General features: G+C 37.0%; 1 protein-coding gene across 2 annotated transcripts in view; it reads right to left on the bottom strand.

Annotated features, from left to right (window-relative positions):
• The window catches only part of ARFGEF1 (ADP ribosylation factor guanine nucleotide exchange factor 1), a 155,210-nt gene that overhangs the window by 28,139 nt on the left and 106,867 nt on the right, over positions 1–20,204 (bottom strand). For both annotated transcript variants that reach the window (XM_059166286.1, XM_059166287.1), the window contains exons 19-23: positions 17,469–17,620; positions 13,545–13,673; positions 12,498–12,656; positions 12,109–12,259; positions 4,863–4,953 (exon numbers count right to left, since the gene is read on the bottom strand). In XM_059166286.1, the coding sequence (XP_059022269.1) occupies positions 4,863–4,953; positions 12,109–12,259; positions 12,498–12,656; positions 13,545–13,673; positions 17,469–17,620 (682 nt within the window). The remainder of the gene's footprint in view (positions 1–4,862; positions 4,954–12,108; positions 12,260–12,497; positions 12,657–13,544; positions 13,674–17,468; positions 17,621–20,204) is intronic.

The raw sequence follows: 20,204 nt of genomic DNA, 5'->3' as shown, positions 1-20,204 counted from the left end.
AGTTAAATATCAGTTTGTAAAACTAAGTGACTAACTGGCAGAGTACAAAACAGAAGGTATTTTTTAATTTTTCCTGATTATCTACTAGCATTAAACATGTTCTTAAGATGAAAAGTTCTTTGTTTTTACAAGTAACATACATTTGATTAGAAAACTCATTATGTTAAATTATAAGCAACCTAACAGAAGCTTGCAAATAGTCTCTAATAGTTTAACTAAGAAGTGGCTAAATAACTTGTCCTGGAAAAATCAAATGTTTTTTTTTTTTTTTTTTTTTTTTTTTTAAAGATTTTATTTATTTATTTGACAGACAGAGATCACAAGCAGGCAGAGAGGCAGGCAGAGAGAGAGGAGGAAGCAGGCTTCCTGCTGAGCAGAGAGCCTGATGTGGGGCTCGATCCCAGGACTCTGAGATCATGACCTGAGCCAAAGGCAGCGGCTTAACCCACTGAGCCACCCAGGCGCCCCGGAAAAATCAAATGTTTATAGAGTTAAGCTGTGTTGTCCAGGTTTGCCCAGCTTTCTTCACTGAATTTTTTCTTTGTTTCAAAGTTTCATGTAAGATTTTGGCATAGACCTATTAGTCTTCTTCTAAAGTCTGCATTTTTACTGATGCTCCAGGTTTGTAACCAAGGGTTTGATGCACCTTCCAGAGTGAACTGATATTCCTCAATTTATACTGTGTACCATAGGATTTGCATGGCAAAAAGGAAATGTTAAAGGCAGAAGCAGGTCAAATATTAAGCTTAGAAATAAAAGTAATCTGGGGCATCTGGGGGGCTCTGTTGGTTAAGTGCCTAACTCCTGTTTCAGCTCAAGTTGTGATCTCAGGGTCATGAGACTGAGCCCCCTGTTGGGCTCCATGCTTACTACGGAGTCTACTTGGGATGCTCTCTCCCTCTGCCCCCCTCCCCACCGACCCGCTCACCTCTCTCTCTAAAATAAATAAATCTGAAACCAAAAATAAAAAAAAAAAAGAAAGAAAGAAAGAAAGAAAGAAAGAAAAAATAATCATAGTAACAGTAATAGCTACCAATAATCAAAAAGTGGGTACTATTCTAGGTGTTTTATGATATATCCACTCACTTAATAATCACAAACAGCCTGTGAAGTAGGGACTAGTATACTTCTAATTTCATAAAAATAGAAACTGAGGAACAAATATATTTAATCACCTCCTCAAAGTTACAGAATTAGTAAATGATACAGCCAAGATTCAAACCAGGAAGGGCATACTCCAGGGTCCACCCTCTTAACTACTTTGATATACTGCTTCACACTTACCAGAGCAAAACATAAACACTTAAAATATATCCTGGTTTTTTCCCTACTATGTCCACTATACCCATGTTGTAAGTATATCATGATTTTTTAACCTCAGTGCCCTTGAATGTCTGTCCATGTGTCCTGGCAATGAGTAACGTATTTGACAAAAACTGACAACGTGATGACTCCTGCTAAAGGAATAGTTTAAGATTTCCTCTATTGCTCTTGTCAGTAGAACAAAATAATTCAAAGATCTGGCTGAGAACATCATCTGGGGGAAAAGTAGAATAATAAAGGCCCCATTTAATCCAGTGGTTAGACTGGGTCCAGAGATTAGAAATATACAAAGCCTACAACTTCTCACATGAACAAAAATGAAAATGGTTGGCATACACATTATAAATGTCACTAGGCGATTTCTCAAACTACAGGTATTCTCATAGGTGATGGCTATAAAAAAAATAACCACAATAACAAAACTAAACAGTAAATAGGAGAAACAACAAGAAAAGGAAGAAAAGAAAAAAATTCTTTAGACAGAGAAGGAAGCAAACTACAAAGAGTAAAGGAGTCAAGAACAGAAGCAGAGATGGAGATTATATGCAATTACAGTGGAAAGAAGCAACAAATTCTCTGTAGGCCCTAAAATGATGGAGAACAAAGACAAAGAAATACCAGTAGCAATCAGACAAGTTTATAGAGTCAGCGTGACAAAAGTTAGAGGGAGCATGCATCCTGAAAAAGGACATTCAAATTCCTACTCACTTTGGTAGCCTCTGAAGGGTCACTTTATCTTTAGTAATGCCCCGCTACAGATAAGCCATATGGTAGGAGCTTGGCAGTCTGTGAAGGTATTTCAAGTTCACCTTCATAAACTAAGGCAAGAGAACGTAGCTATGTTTCACAAAATCAGTCTATGAAATGGATTTTACATTCCCTGTATGAAAAGCCAAGGACGATGCACCAGAATCTTGTGTGTTAATATCAAAAGACTGTCCAGGGGGTGGGGGGTTGGATGAGCCTGACGGTGGGTATGAAGGAGGGCACGTATTACAGGGAGCACTGGGTGTGGTGCATAAACAATGAATCTTGGAATGCTATAAATAAATAAATAAATAGATAGATAAATAAATAAAATAACAAACAAACAAATAAATAACATGTCCTAAAAACTATGGGCAGGAAAACAAAATTAGAGATTACTGCTTCAGCCACAAAATGAAAAGCAATGCAGCAATACCAAAAAAAAAAAAAAAAAAAAAAAAAACCAAGAAAAAGAAGAAGAAAGAAAGTTGTCAAAACCTGCAGATTCTGAACCACATAAACTCTAAACTGTATGTAATACAGAGGTAAACTAAATTACTGTAAATGTAAAAAAATTTTACAGTGCAAGTATCAGAGTTAACACTTATTTCTAAGACCTAATCAGAAGATATTATGAGCAAATGTAGTTGGGGATGAGCTACATGTATTTTCTGAAGGGAGACAGAAAGTTCCAAGTGTGGGATGGGTCAGAATAAAGATAGATCTGGTGTGGTTAAAATTAATAAAATCATAAACTATGGTACTGGTTTTTAACTTTTAGTGGTAACTCATTCCTGGACAAAATTGATTCCTGTACAGTTAGAATAGCTTTTAATAAAATCATATATTTTTTCTCTTAATAAACAGGCACTAAAATAATTAAGCAAAAAAATTTACTTTGATTTTAAACATTTACTTCCTATACTTGTCATTATTCAGAACACCAGACCTAAGGACAAGAAAACGACTTGTTACAAGTACAAAACTTTCCAGGATACCTGACAACGTTCACAACACTGACTTGAATACCTCCTAAGTTATCTGACTTAGCTTATGAATTTAGAGTCAGAATATTACATATGAAAATATACTCAGATAGTGAGAAAGAAATTCAGAAGAAATTTAATGAGAAAGTTAAAAGCACCACACAAGAATATAATCTAATAGTAAATTAAAGATGTAACTTTAAATGCTTACATTACGAGTTAAAATTTAAATGTTGAGGTTTTGTGTAAAATCAATGGATTTATGTTTGCAGAAATTATCTGGTGATGACAAGTTTGAGACAACAAAGTACTAACAGAATTTATGTTAAGACTCCTCTAAAATACCTTAAATTCTTAAAATGGAGAGGCGTATCATTTACTCAAACAAGTGGTATGTCTCCTCGCAACAAACAGTGGATGGATGAATAAATTAGAACTGGCTTTGGTCATATAAAATATACTATGGATATAAACAGTAGGTAAAATGTTAACTCTTGCCTGAAGAGATTCTCATAATGATAGTAAAATCATCTGGAAACAAGCTACCCTAAAAACAGAAGGGCATACATTATTACACTGCTCTCCAGTTGTACATGCAGGCAGAGAGGTGGAGAGGATAAGAGCATATGCTCAAGAAGACATGCTGCCTGAATATATGTCTGGCACCACTCCTCAAAATTCTTTGTGGATGAAACAGTTATTTCAACAATAATCAAGATAAGATTAGTTGTGGGGATGAGCAGGTTATTTTGGCACCCCGTCTCAGTTTCCTCACTTACAAATTAAGGACAATAATAATACTCATCTCATGAAGTTGCTCGAAGTATTAAGTGATAAGTAATACCCGGAAAGTACTTTGAAAAGTGCCAAGCACACGGTAAACCTTCAAGTCATACAGGGAGTATTAGAGAATATGCAATCTTTCTTTAGCCTTCACCAGGAAAAGGCAAATGACCTCCTTCCCTTATTTAAAAAAAAAAAAAAAAAAAAAAAAAAAGAGTCTGCAAGTGAAGATTACAAGTTCTTTTCAAAGAAAACGTGGCAGGGTATATTTCCAGGGTCAGTAGCCACTGAATACTCTAGTTCAGTCTGTACTGAAGAGCAAGAAGTTTTATCTGAAGTAAAATTCTGGATTAGCACAAGGCTCCAAGCACCAAGAAAAAATACATACTATACATCTACAAGTTTCAACAGAAGTAATTAAAAAATCTGAATGTCAGTGTTGTAAAATGTTAAGTTTCAAATATTTGGGCATTCATCTAGAAAAAGCTTAGTAAAGCTTAGTAAAACGCTTAGTATGGGGTCACTTTTAGAAAATAAACTAGAAATGAGAAATACTTGGTAATAAGACACACTCTGAAATCCTTTCCAAAGAAGTCTGCAATGAGAATTGCCAGCAAATCCTTCATTTACCCATAATGCAGTCTTACATCAAACAGAACCTGAAAGATTACACACCATTTTCATTAAGGAATAATGATACCAATTAGTCTTCTATAAAGAAAATAAAACATGTGTTTCTTTTTCATCAAGATAACCATTTCCCTAATGCCCATTAATTTCTAATTTATATTAATGTAAATTTTCATACTGTTTATCTCGTTCAGATATTCCACGATCTAAAGAGCAAAATTATAGGTACTTCACCATCAGATCACCGTCTAACACACTATATGGTCTACTACTTAAGGAAAGTTATTTTGGCAATAATTTTTCTTTTTTTAACCATTACAGAGCAAAATGTACTGAAATGTTATAGAATTAAAATAGTATTCATTTGAAAAAGGAAAAAAATAAATACTTTACCTATCTACAGCAACAACAACACTTTGAGAACTGGTTTCTCCGATGGATTCCTGAATACTTGCTATCTGCTTCCAGTCCACATTTCCTCCGACTACCACACATAAAAGAGAGTCATTTCAGTTCGAAAATAATTCAGTGGAAGAATATACTTATAGTTCTAAAACATATTTCTGAAACCAGTTATTTTCTTTTCTTTTTTTTTTTTTTTAAAGATTTTATTTATTCATTTGACAGAGAGAGATCACAAGTAGGCAGAGAGGCAGACAGAGAGAGAGAGGAGGTAGCAGGCTCCCTGCTGAGCAGAGAGCCCGATGCGGGACTCGATCCCAGCACCCTGAGATCATGACCTGAGCCGAAGGCAGCGGCTTAACCCACTGAGCCACCCAGGCGCCCCTGAAACCAGTTATTTTCCTATGAAAGAAACAAAGCTTTGGGTAAACAATTTTTTTGGCATCAGTGACCTATCAAGGCCAAATGCGCTTAATCAGCTATACTAAATGGCATATGGACATGGATTGTTATAAAGACCAATTGTACTTCCAGAGATTAATTAGGGGCACTGAGAATTCAGACCACAAAATTAATGACAGTACGCATAATTTCCCTTAACATTTAAGAAATAGTACTAACTGTAGTTCTAATGTTATCTTCTTAGGATTCCCAATTCCATATAATTAGATCTCTCTTTTCAATCTCTAGTCCTCTACACGCTTTTTGGAAATTTTAACTGTATTTTCCAATATCTTCTTATTTAAAAGAATCATTTCTCGGGGCGCCTGGGTGGCTCAGTGGGTTAAGCCACTGCATTCGGCTCAGGTCATGATCTCAGGGTCCTGGGATCGAGTCCCACATCAGGCTCTCTGCTCAGCAGGGAGCCTGCTTCCTCCTCTCTCTCTGCCTACTTATGATCTCTCTCTGTCAAATAAATAAATAAAATCTTTAAAAAAAAAAAAAAAAAAAGAATCATTTCTCTTTCCCTCCAAAATCAGTTCCATATGTTGGACAGCAAAACAATTTTCCCAGTTTTCAAACTCTTGACCTCAAAATCATCTTTTTTTTTTTTTAAGATTTTATTTATTTTATTTATTTGACAGAGAGAGAGAGATCACAAATAGGCAGAGAGGTAGGCAGAGAGAAAGGAGGAAGCAGGCTCCCCACTGAGCGGAGACCCCGATGTGGGGCTTGATCCCAGGACCCTGAGACCATGACCTGAGCCAAAGGCAGAGGCTTTAACCTACTGAGCCACCCAGGTGCCCCTCAAAATCATCTTTGATATCTTTCCCTTCCTCAACCAATCACTAAATCTTTCTTTTGAACTGTTTCTGGAACCATTCCTTCATTTTCATCCCTACTCAGTTTAGAGCCCTGTAATTCCAGGGCCAGATTATGGATAGTTCCCTGACTGCTTTCCTTGCTGCTAATTTTTCCCCTCTCCAATCTCTCTTTCTAGTCTCCTGTCAGATTAGTTCTTCTATCTCATCATATTCATTCTGCTCACTATGACTTTCAGGATAAAGCATAAACTTTTAAAGCCTAGCATTTAAGGCAGTACCCTTCAACATTCTAGCCATTACAAAATCTATTCAGGCCATCCCTCAACTATCTAAAACCCAAACTGAGTTCGCATTTTTCCTCTGAACGAAGCATTTACTTAAATAAGTAATAGTCAGATCAGGATTTCTTCCATACAGTTTCACATATTCACATAAATTACTATGGTGTGTTAATGCTGCCTTCTCAGCACAATTAAAAGTTCCCTTAGGCAAGAAACCAGGTCAAACACAACATTTTTTTGTTGTTGTTGTTATTTCTCGGCATCACTCCATATTAAGTCCAAAGGAGATACTAAGAAATAGCTGTTCACTCAACTGACCAGATACTCACTAAATGCCTTTATGACTGCAACCATAATAGATGATGATATTATTTAAAGCAGCTGAATTCCAATTCTCCACCAGGAACTGAACAATGTAAAAAAGATGTGATCCTTGACCTCAGAGAGTTTTTAATTTACCAGGAGACACAGACTGAGAGAGACTTATAATCACCTTTAGTAAAATGCAGTAATTCCTTCATCGACAAGATAAACTAATGACTTTTAATACAACGGAACTAATTTTGGTAGGGGAAGGAAAATAGGGGTATTAGCTCATGGAAAACCTTCATATATAATGATATATTAATTCAAATTGGACCCAGAAGGATAATCATGTAGAAAAGGAGCAGTGTATACAAACTAATGGAAGGATGATAGTAAACATCGTTTGTTTTTGTTTTTTTTTAAGATTTTATTTATTTATTTGTCAGAGAGAGAGGAGCGAGAGTGAGCACAGGCAGACAGAGCGGCAGGCAGAGACAGAGGGAGAAGCAGGATCCCTGCCAAGCAAGGAGCCCGATGTGGGACTCGATCCCAGGACGCTAGGATCATGACCTGAGCTGAAGGCAGCCACTTAACCAACTGAGCCACCCAGGTGTCCCTAAACATCATGTTTTAACACACTTGGTTAAAGCCATAATGGAGGATCTATCTGGGGACAAGAGAGATGGAACAGAACAGTAGTAGGAAATGAAGCTAGAAAGAAAGGCTAACCTTAAAATGTGAAGAACTTTGACTGTTATGCTTAGTGTATTGTTTTTGAAAACAGGGAATAATATGGGGCACCTGGGTGGCGCAGCTGGTTAAGCGACTGACTCTTCATTTCAGCTCAAGTCTGGGTCCTGGGATTGACCCTATGTCAGGCTCTCTACTTGGGAGGTAGTCTGCTTCTCTCCCTCTCCTCCTTCTCTGCCTCTCACCCCTGCTCATGCCCATGTGTGCGTACTCTCTCTCAAATAAATAAACCTCAAAAAAAAAAAAAAAAAAGACTGAAAACAAGCAACAATAGACTTTTTAGAAGACTAACATAATGCAACCTGTTTGTTTTTTTTTTAAAGATTTATTTATTTATTTGGCAGAGAAGGAGAGAGAGACACAGTGAGAGAGGAAACACAAGCCGGGGGAGTGGGAGAGGAAGAAGCAAGCTTCACCCCTTAGCAGGAAGCCTGATACGGGGCTCGATCCCAGGACCCCCAGGATCATGACCTGAACCGAAGGAAGACGCTTAACAGCTGAGCCACCCAAGCGCCCCAGTGCAACCTATTTTCTAAAAGATAATTTTGGTACTATCCGTAAAACACAGCAAAATAGAAGATACTAGAGCTAGAAAGACAAAGCGTCTATTTCTATAATACAAGTGAACAAGGGATGAAAACCTGAAATAAGTGACAAGAGAACTGGAGTGGTTAGGAGAATAGTGTCAAGCAACACTTGGAGCACATTAGCACATTACAGGAATTTAATGAAGAAAAATCTGTAAGAAAAAGGTAATGCTCATAACCACTAACTTCTTTCGTGTACCATCTGAATGTCCTTCCTAGAAAGCTTTTATTTTTATATTTAAGAGCTTTTATTTTTATATTTACCATAGTAATCTGTAATCATTATGAAATATATTTAGAGGAATCAAAAAAATTTTGTTTACCAATCCAAAGAACCTATTTCAAAAACACATGGAATCTTCCAAAGATCTGTATAACAGCACACCATGATAGATTAATAGTTCCATCTTTACCAAACAAATTACTCAAAAGCACAAATACTTAGATAAAGAACAAAGAGGTAGGAGTGAATATTCACTTAAGATTTGTATGTCCCGGGGGCACCTGGGTGGCTCAGTGGGTTAAGCCGCTGCCTTCGGCTCAGGTCATGATCTCAGGGTCCTGGGGTCGAGTCCCGCATCGGGCTCTCTGCTCAGCAGGGAGCCTGCTTCCCCTCTCTCTCTCTGTCTGCCTCTCCATCTACTTGTGATTTCTCTCTATCAAATAAATAAATAAAATCTTAAAAAAAAAAAAAAAAAAAAGATTTGTATGTCCCGGGGCACCTGGGTGGCTTGGTGGGTTAAAGCCTCTGCCTTCTGCTCTGGTCATGATCCCTAGGTCCTGGGATGGCACCCTGCATCGGGTTCTCTGCTTGGCAGGGAGCCTGCTTCCCTTCCTCTCTCTCTCTGCATGCCTCTCTGCCTACTTATGATCTCTATCGAATGAATAAATAAAATCATAAAAAAAAAACATTTGTATGTCCAAAGCACTGAATTTTTAAACTCTGACATACACCTTAAAAGCATGGTATGGATATAATTCTAACAATCATATGCTATGTGGGGGTCTGGGTGGTTTAGTTGGTTAAGCATCTGCTGGCTCAGATTATGATCTCAGGGTCCTGGGATCAAGCCCTCTGTCAGGCTCCCGGCTCAGCGGGGAGTCTGCTTCTCCTTCTGCCTCTCACTTGTGCTCTCTTTCTCTTTCCCTCTCAAATAAACAAATAAAATCCTTAAAACAAAACAAAACAAAACAAAACAAAATATGCGGGGCGCCTGGGTGGCTCAGTGGGTTAAGCCGCTGCCTTCGGCTCAGGTCATGATCTCAGGGTCCTGGGATCGAGTCCCGCATCGGGCTCTCTACTCAGCAGGGAGCCTGCTTCCCTCTCTCTCTCTCTGCCTGCCTCTCCGTCTACTTGTGATTTCTCTCTGTCAAATAAATAAATAAAATCTTTAAAAAAAAATGCTGTGTATCCTTAATAATTAAAAGTTTCATGTTTCCAAAAAGTGGAAATACAGACTTGCTATCAGTCAGAAACTCAGATAAACATATAAGTCAGAAAGTCAGATAAACATATACTCAGCCCCATTACTGTAGTTATGTGGAAGACTAGAAGGTGGATGCTATCAATAAAGGAAGATATTAATTTATTTTTTAAAGACCATATATATACAGAATGTCTGGACTACATCCTCCTCTAGCCTAAATTCTGACTATAGCATCCCGCTGAAGAAAACATCTGTTGCCTGAGTAAATGACAGGGCACAGATGGACAGGGATGGACATCTGCCACACTGGGCTAGCTGATAACCAATGAGATGGCCTGAAGGGAAGACTCTGCCCAACAGGGGCCAAGTCAACAGACTGAATCCCTCTAGGATATAGACTCAAAAATGAGAGACCTAATCAATCAGGAATGAGTGGAGAATGGAGAATGCCAAAAAGAGAAGTAGATGGCATAAGATGAAATCTAGATAAAGCCTGAAAGAGAAGTGGAAGAATATGGCTGGTTGCTTGAGTGGCTTGGAAGCCTGAACTTTTAATTTCACTTCCAGATCCAAAAAGTGTTTATTTTTATGTAAATTCCATTTTCCTGAAGTGAGAAGGCAAGTCATCTCATATTCTTACAACTTAAATAGCCCCAAAATAATGATCAAATTAATTTTACTTTCAAGTATATGAGGAAACATTATCAGCAAGTATCATTTCCTTATTTGACTAAAACCTTTAGAAGATAAAATACACCACCAGTATTTTATTTTTAGTGTAACCTACTTCTATTACTTGCCAAAGTTAAGCCCTGGCAATTTGCACCTGTCATTATTTTAGTCTTCTTGTACTCCTAAGGCTGTGTCCAAAAAGAAAAATGAAAAAAGGGGGGAGGGGGTTCAAAAGTTACTGAATCAATCAATGCACATTCATTTCACTTGTTGGTAAGTATTTTTCATCTCTATCTCAGACTTCCAGGTGATACAAGTCACCGTAAATGTGCTCACTGGTTCTAAATCCTGCTGGTAAGTTATTAGGTCTACACCTTCACATCCTAAAACCACCACATCTAAGATCCAACTGGGGTAACAGAATGGCCCTGCTGGCTGCCACGGCTGAACTATCACTAAGAAATAACTGTCCCCAGTCCAGCTTGAAGCCACACATGGTCCTGTGCTGCTTCTTTCCCTATGGATCATTTTTTCAAACTTGGAAGGTTTTTTTGATTTCCTTAAAAATTTTTACTGTGAGCAACAACAGAGAAATCACTAAAAGATAAAAAGATAGAAAATATCCAGAAATATAGTGCTAGAGTAGAAACCTTAAAAGGTAAATATTCCTAGATCTCATCTCTTTCCTGCTCTTTAAGTCATGTCTCTAAATTTCTTGGATGTAAGTGGGGTGGGGAAAATGGCTAGAGAACAATCCACAAACCATTAATATACCAGCCACTGTGTGAAGTCCATTTATACATATTCTTATTTAATCCTAAGACCTCTATAAGTAGATATTACTATTAGTTTGCAGAAGTGGAAACCAAAGCTCAGAGAGTTAAAGTAACTTGCACACAATAAGGAAGATATACGAAAGAATTCAAACCCCAAAGTATGGTATTCAAAGCCAAAGATTGTCTTTTTTTTTTTTTTTTTTAAGATTTTATTTATTTATTTGACAGACAGAGATCACAAGTAGGCAGAGAGGCAGGCAGAGAGAGAGGAGGAAGCAGGCTCCCCGCTGAGCAGAGAGCCCAGGACCCTGGGATCATGACCTGAGCAGAAGGCAGAGGCTTTTTCCTCTGAGCCACCCAGGCGCCCCAAAGCCAAAGACAGTCTTAAATGTTGTTTCTTCCCTGGTGGTACTGTTTCCATTTATGACTCAAAATCTAGTGTCTTTGGGGCTCCTGGATGGCTCAGTCATTGGACGTATGCCTTCAGCTCAGGTCATGATGGTCCTGGGATTCTGGGATCCAGCCCTACATTGGGCTCCCTGCCAGGCGGGAGGTCTGCTTCTCCCTCTCTCACTCCCCCTGCTTGTGTTCCCTCTCTCGCTGTGTCTCTGTCAAATAAATACAATCTTAAAAAACAATGTACTGTCTTTAGATCTTCTGTAGCCATTCTCACCAGTATTTTCCTTTGTTCTACTGGGTTAAATCTGGAAGTTCCTGGCCACACTGAGCAGATAAGGAACCATGGGAAAGTTTCTACACCAGAGTTTTGTTAGGACTGCATAGTGAATGTGAATGCCTTCTCTAGTTGCCCCAACTATTTATCATCTTATACAAGCCTTCACTCATTTAAGTTACCTGCTTAGTGTTGAAAATAGGTCATTTTAAAATGTGCCTTTCTCTTATTCCCAACTATGAGATTTAGACTAAGGGCCACTTAATGTTGCAAACTAGACCAGGCAAAAATGGTCTTCATGGTCTTCTTCCTTTTCCCATAAGGTTAGCCAAAGGGCATTTTATCATCTTCCTCTAATTATATTTCATTAATTAATTATTAATTCATAATTCATTAATAAAGTTATCCATTATTAATTCAAAATTCATCAATAAAGTTATATATATTGAACAAGTTAATAATCTCTGATACTTCATAAAAATAATTTTAAAAATTCTCACCTAGCCCCAGACCCACAAATTCATCAGGAGCCTGATCTTTTGTTCCAGTAAGAGATCCTTCTCTGCCCCGTACTGTTCCAGAAATGTATCGAGGTTTCACTCCAGTTCCTATAAGCTGTGCAAGCTCCAACTGACTGATGCACTTCAGAATCTTCATTATTTAGAAAAAATAATAATTCCAAGTTAAAAATGATTACAGAAATACTTAAACATACAGAGCCAGGATTTAAATATAGGCTACATTATAAATCATTATAAAAAGCTAAATAAACATATCCTGAATACACTAAATTTTTTCCTAAACACTTTAAGCATGTCAGTGAGTAGAATATTAAGCATTAAATCATTTTATAAACCAAACTGCAAAGTTGAAAATGAAGTGCTTATACCTCATGCCATGAATTTCCTAAATAATTTCCATCCGTATGAGCCACAGTGATAAGGGTTTTTATTGTGTCAATGTTCTTCTGTTTCATTTCAGTAATACCAGAACTCACAGTAAGTAAAGTAAATCTTGCTAGTGCCTGGACATATGCATCTCTTTCCAGCTATAAAAAAGACAAAAGTATACTTATATTATTACAAACACAACAGAGTGATCCCTAATTCCCTACTAACAAACTGTTTATTTATTTAGTACGTTTTTAACTCACAAATTACATACTTCAAACTATAGTGTTTTAAGATGATAAAATAAAAAAGGAAGAATTTCTAAAATCTAAACACAATGGAGATGTCAAATTAAGATGAGATTTTAGTGACAACAAATGAATTCATGTAGTAAAAAACATTCCAGGAGAGCTTATGTTTCAAGTACTGTGCAGACTGGCAGAAACATAATTTATAAATGTGCTTGTTTTTTCTCTACAGCGAGGCTGTGCTTTTTAAGCCATAACATTCATAAATAAATGTGAAATGGGTTTTGTTTTTTTTTTTAAAGCAAGCAAGCTTTGGCTAAAATTTATTATCAGACAAAGTATAAAAATTACTAGAAGGGCTTGGCTTCATGAAAATTAAGATACTTGGTTCTTTTCAAGGTAACTTTTCTTAGGTTTAAGTGAAGTTATAAAGTAATATATAAAAGCACGTAAGTATGAAAAAATATGATACAGGAAGTATGAACATGCAACATATTTAAATAAGATATTCAAATAAACATATAGAAATTCAAAGTCTTAGAAACTCTGGCTACAGGTAATATTCTGCAGAGAAAAAAAATGCTAACCAAAGTTGCTATGATGATTCCAGATGCATCAATAGAGAACCACCTCTTCTGTCAGTTTCTTGGGAAATTAAACATTAGATTCACTTATATTCCATCATAAACTTGAAATTAGTTTTTGGTAAGTCAAAAATCAAAAAATAATTTTAATTATAGCCATGACATATGTAATTTATGTTTTCCAGACTGGCTACAAAGCAAAATTCTTTGTTACCTGAATGCTGAAAATGCATGCAATTCTGATTGCACATCTTATACCTTCCAGGCAAAGAGAGGCTACTTCAGTATCATCACAATCTTGCAGACCCACACTAAACGCAGCCAGAAAAGGTGTCCAAGCCAACTAGAAAAATTAAAAATTGAAACTATATCATGATATCATGAATATCAAGTGATAATTAAATTTTATGATAGTAATACATTGATATTTCTCAAAGCTTCAGATAATAAATGATTTGAAAAAGTTCTGGGGAAAAAATGAGTTTTTTGGGGGTAAAAAGTACATAATGTTGCCTGGGCTTAAATAAGTGACAGACAGGAAGACAGTAAGACTACAAATTCAGTAGAGGACCTCAGGCATATTTTAAGAAGAATAATCTATAAATTATTCTCTTCAATAAGAAGTGGAAACTGTCACTATTCACAAATGATATTAGTCTTAACCCTACTTTCAGAATTCATCTCTCCCTGCAAGATTTGTCCCTTGTAGTATTTCACAGATTTTATTTCTAAGAAAATTCTTTTAGTCATTTTTCTACTTGCAATAATTACATTATTCTTTTTTCTTTAAGCCTGCTCCCTGGACATCATTTAGAATTACTTCTTTTATAGTCAAATATTTTACCTTGGAATATCAGTGATATGCTTGGTTCCTTGTTGGACAACACTGAAAAAGTCTAGTTCACTAAAATACTTCTTTGTTACAAACTGTGAAAACCAACAAATACTAACTTTTACCAGTAGGTAATACTGAGTACCTAATGTAAACCAAACAAAAAGGGCTACTCTCGACCACTGAAAATTTGATATCAAAACATATGTGTATACATTGGTGTATGCTTGTGTAACTTTCTACTGTCTAATATGAGCATTTGTTGCTTTTAATAAGTTCTAATGAAACAAAACTATACATCTATGTAAACATAAAGAGATTTATACCAGTGTACTGTAAAAATGACAACTGGAATTTTTTTTTTTTTTTAAAGATTTTATTTATTTACTTGAGAGAGAGACAGCGAGAGAGAGCATGAACGAGGAGAAGGTCAGAGAGAGAAGCAGACTCCCCATAGAGCTGGGAGTCCGATGCGGGACTTGATCCCGGGACTCCGGGATCATGACCTGAGCCGAAGGCAGTTGTCCAACCAACTGAGCCACCCAGGCGTCCCGACAACTGGAATTTTTAAAAAGGTAAAGTTTTCAAGATTATTAAGAAAAACATACCCAAAGGATTACCCAAAGCTTTGTTTGTAACATCAAGAAAGTTCAGAAGTATATAATTCCTAAGCAAAGGAACATAAGCCACAGTACCTTCTTTCTAGTCCTAGCTCTGCCACTTAATCTCTCTGAACTTCACTTTCTTCCTCTTTAATACCTGGACTGCCACTACAGAAAGGTGTTTTGAGAAGCATATGAAGTACAGTACTTTTAAAATATGAAGTACCACATGGAAGTAATAAATTACATGTGCTATTGTAAGAAAGAAACAGCACATCTATTCAGAAACCTGTGCAATATTTATACAAGAGAAGTATAAATGCTTCTTAAGCCAGTGAAAAATATGTTTAACTCCACTAGGAATTAAAGACAATGATTCCTCCTATCAAACTATACCTAATATCCAGGGGTCAGTGAAATTATCCATTCATACTGAATATGCCTTTGGAAAATACAATTTGGCAATATTTAAAAAGATTCTTAATAATATTTAAATCCCCAATATTGTATCACATCTTAGAAATCTCTCAATTTATTCTGCTACTTAGCCAACACTTGTTTACTGAACACTTACTATAAGCTAAGAATGGTGCAAGATATTGGGAAAAGTAAACAGACACAGTCCCTTGCCACATGGAACTTAAAATCTAGTAAAAAGATAGATACTAAATTCTAAAATCAGTAAATACATAAACACAACAGTTGTAAATACAATGAAGGATAAGCATAGCACACTATGAAAAGGGACCAATTCTGGATGGTGGGGGTAGGATAGACCTGTCTGAAAAGGTAACATTTTAAAGCTGAAACCACTTGGGCAAAGAAAGAATGGGCATTCTAGACAAAAGACAGCTTGTAAGAATGCTCAAAGAGAAAATACTTTAGTATGTTCTAGAAACTGAAGGAATGCTAGTGTGACTGCAGCCTCATCACACTAGACAAAAGAAATCTAGCAATGAGGCTGGAAAGGCAGGTGGAACCAGACCACACAGGGTTGCAGATGTGGGTGTGTTAGTTTCATCCTAGTATGCAAAGTTAGTGAAGGGCCTTAAGGAAGAAGGCAACATTTCATTTTGTATTTTAAAATGATCATTCTGGCCTCTGTAAATGGATAAGAGGAGCACAAAAACAGACATAAGGATATCAGTTAGGACACTACAATAATAAGAGAAATGAGGATGTCTGGAGAGGTTAATGGCAGTAGAAATGACAGTAAGAGGGAAGATTCTTAATGCTAGTTTAGAAGATGTTTAAATAAACTAGAACTAATCTAGAGAATAAATAATAAAAGCTATTTATGAAAAATTTTTAATGATACAGGGAAATACTTATTATGTGAGAAATAGCAAGATACAAAATTCTACACATAGTATAATTAAGATTTAAGGGGTGCCTGTTAAGCATCTGCCTTCAGCTCAGGTCATGATCCCAGGGTTCTGGGATCGAGCCCCGCATCGGGCTCCCTGCTCAGCAGGAAGCCTGCTTCTCCCTCTCCCATTCTCCTGTTTGTGTTCCTCTCTTGCTGTCTCTCTCTCTGCCAAATAAATGAATAAAATGATTTTTAAAAATATTTAAAAAGCAGTATTTATATAAAAAAGTAGTATATAAACTATCAACAGAAGCTTTTTGAGTGATAAAATTATGGCTGGTTTCCTCTGCTTTTTTTTTCATTCTCCACCTCCACCAACCAAAAACATTTGAGAATAAAAAACAAGAATATGAGATTATTCAAAACAAAACAAAAAGGTGCTTTATAAAAATGTTTCATAATAAGGAGAAATTGTTTCTTGTATTATTTTCTGTATTATTCCAAAAGATAAGGCTAGTCATACTCCACTATTCCTTCTAACAATGCCTCCCCTAGGTTCCTCTCCCCGATTCCACAATTCTTCACCAACTTTTGGAAATAACATTATCACAAAGAAGTTGAAATAGAGGTAGAACTATAAAATTTTAGAGCTAAAAGAAAGCACAGAAATCTTGTAGTCATCTTTTACTGCCCATACATATGTAAACTTAATATCTGAATGAGAACTCAAATCATAATCTTTAGCCTCCACAAACCATCCTACCACACTGTCCCACAAATTGGAATGTACTTTACCCCTTTTTTCCCTTTTCAACCTCGACTAGACTTTAATTGTAATCCTTATTGATTCACTGCTTGCTTACCCTCGCATTTTAGAGAAAGGATAAAATGAACTGGAAAATGAAGAAGGACTAGGCAATCAAATTTTAAAGAACCAGTAAGTATCATTCTTACTAGATCAACCTATAAACACAAATAACACTTGCTTTTCTTCCTCACTCTACTCTTTGCACTGCAGGTATACTCGGAACCCTCATGTGAGTTCCTGGTCAGAAGTTCAAGATCACTCTGAAATTTAAGGTTACTCCAAAGGTTTAAATAGAGCTCATTTGGAGAAAACCAGGCCAAATAAGAAAGAATGATCATTCTCTGAAAAATTCTCATTCTTCTCATTCTTATTTCTTAAGGTATACACTTATTAATTACTAATAGTGTATACCTTTTCTCATTCTCTTTAAGAAAAAATTTCTATCTCCTATATCCTAAATAACATTGCTTTTGCTTCCGGGTTTACACTAATGGGCTATAATTACTGTTATTTCCTTAATTAAAAACACACTGAACCAAGTTACATATAAATGTAGACTGCAACCAAAAGTTATTAGTACCTCTTACCTTAAACATGGGTCTCACATGCTCCAAATGTGTTGCACTTGTAAAAGGTGCCTGAACATGGCTCACAGCTTCCATGAGTGCTTTTGCTGTCTTGGCCATCTGTTCCATTTCTAAGTTATACAGAAGCCTTCTTTGTTTTTCACTGGCTACATCTGAAATAACAAACACTATTAGCATTTAAGATAAAAAGCATTTTACATGCCTTTTTTACTATGAAATAATAAATACCATCAATTAATATTAATTAGGTATAGTCTTAAAAAGCCATACAAAAAGTTCATATAAGGTGTGATTCCATTTATAGAAGAATATTCAGAGTAGGTAAATCCATAGAAAAAGAAAGCAGACTGCTGGTAGCCAGAGGCTGGTGAGAGGGAGGGAATGTTAAGTTTACTAGGTACAAGGGTTTTATTTTGGGTGATGAAAATGTTTTGGAACTAGACAGAGGTGGTGGTTGCACAACAATGTAAATATACTAAATGCCACTGAACCATTCACTTCAAAATGTTTAATTTTATCCTGCATTAATTATACCTCAAAAATGGGGGGAAAATTCCTGAACTAAGAGTTGGGGTAAGTGGAAGAGGAGTCAAGATGGCGGAGAAGTAGCAGCCTGAGTCTACTTCAGGTAGCAGGAAATCAGTTAGATAGCTTATCTAAAGATTACAAACACCAACAAATCCAACAGGAGATCAAAGAGAAGAACAGCAATTTGAAAAAGAGAAAATCAACCACTTTCTGAAAGGTAGGACTGGCGGAGAAGTGAATCCAAAGCGATGGGAAGATGGACTGCGGGGTGAGGGGCCGGCTCCCGGCAAGCAGCGGAGCAACGGAGCACAAAATCAGGACTTTTAAAAGTCTGTTCCACTGAGGGACATCACTCCAGAGGCTAAATGGCGGTGAAGCCCATGCGGGGTCAGCGTAGCCACAGGTGCTGCAGGGTCACATAAGGATCGGGGGTGTCTGAGTGTCGCAGAGCTTACAGATATTAGAACGGGGAAGCCGGCAACAGAGACAAAACCAAGGAGTGAGCTCTCATCTCGAGGTTACCTTGAACCGGTCGTAGGCTCCGTGAGCTCGGAGCGCGGCTGGAGGGCAGGGAGATGGAGTAATTGGGCGCTATTCTCTGAGGGCGCACTGAGGAGTGGGGCCCCGGACTCTGGGCTCTTCCAGGCTGGAGACCGGGAGGCTGCCATTTTCATTCCCCTCCTCGGAAACTCTACGGAAAGCACTCAGGGAACAAAAGCTCCCGAAAGCAAACCTGAGCAGATTACTCAACCCGCCCGGCCCCTGGTAGGGGCGGTGCAATTTTGCCTGGGACAAAGACACTTAAGAATCACTACAACAGGCCTCTCCTTCAGAAGATCAACAAGAAATCCAGCCAGGACCAAGTTCGCCTACCAAGGAGTACAGTTTCAATACCAAGGAGAGCAGAAGAATTCGGGAGGAGGAGAAAGCAAAGCACGGATCTCATGGCTTTCTCCCTATGATTCTTTAGTCTTGCAGTTAATTTAATTTTTTTTTCTTTTTCAATTTTTTTTTCTTTTCTCCTGCTAAATTTTTTTAAACTTTACCCTTTTGTTTTTTAACTAGCTTACCTAATATATATGTATTTTTTCTTTTTTATATTTTTTCTTTCGTCATTTTCTTTTTTTAATTGTTTCTTTCTTTCTCTCTTTTTAAAAATTCTTTCTGAATCTCTTTTTATTCCCTTTCTCCCCCCTCACGATTTGGGATCTCTTCTGATTTGGTTAAAGCTTATTTTCCTGGGGTTGTTGCCACCCTTTTAGTATTTTACTTGCTCCTTCATATACTCTTATCTGGACAAAATGACAAGACGGAAAAATTCAACACAAAAAAAAGAACAAGAGGCAGTACCGAAGGCTAGGGACCTAATCAATACAGACATCGGTAATATGTCAGATCTAGAGTTCAGAATGACAATTCTCAAGGTTCTAGCCGGGCTCGAAAAAGGCATAGAAGATATTAGAGAAACCCTCTAGGGAGATATAAGATTTCTAGAAAAATAAAAGAACTAAAATCTAACCAAGTTGAAATAAAAAAAGCTATTAATGAGGTGCAATAAAAAATGGAAGCTCTCACTGCTAGGATAAATGAGGCAGAAGAAAGAATTAGTGATATAGAAGACCAAATGACAGAGAATAAAGAAGCTGAGCAAAGGAGGGACAAACAGCTACTGGACCACGAGGGCAGAATTCGAGAGATAAGTGACACCATAAGATGAAACAACACTAGAATAATTGGGATGCCAGAAGAAGAAGAAAGAGAGAGGGGAGCAGAAGGAATACTGGAGAGAATTATTGAAGAGAACTTCCATAATATGGCAAAGGGAACAAACATCAAAATCCAGGAGGTGCAGAGAACCCCCCTCAAAATCAACAATAATAGGTCCACACCCCATCACCTAATAGTAAAATTTACAAGTCTTAGTGACAAAGAGAAAATCCTGAAAGCAGCCCGGGAAAAGAAGTCTGTAACATACAATGGTAAAAATATTCGATTGGCAGCAGACTTATCCACAGAGACCTGGCAGGCCAGAAAGAGCTGGCATGATATATTCAGAGCACTAAACGAGAAAAACATGCAGTCAAGAATACTATATCCAGCTAGCCTATAACTGAAAATAGAAGGAGAGATTAAAAGCTTCCAGGACAAACAAAAACTGAAAGATCTACAGGTAATATTGAAACCAGATCTACAGGTAATATTGAAAGG

Source organism: Mustela lutreola, chromosome 3, assembly GCF_030435805.1.
Source record: "Mustela lutreola isolate mMusLut2 chromosome 3, mMusLut2.pri, whole genome shotgun sequence".
Lineage (NCBI taxonomy): Eukaryota > Metazoa > Chordata > Mammalia > Carnivora > Mustelidae > Mustela > Mustela lutreola.
Note: the sequence above shows the minus strand (reverse complement) of the source record. Positions and strands in the feature narration are given on the sequence as shown.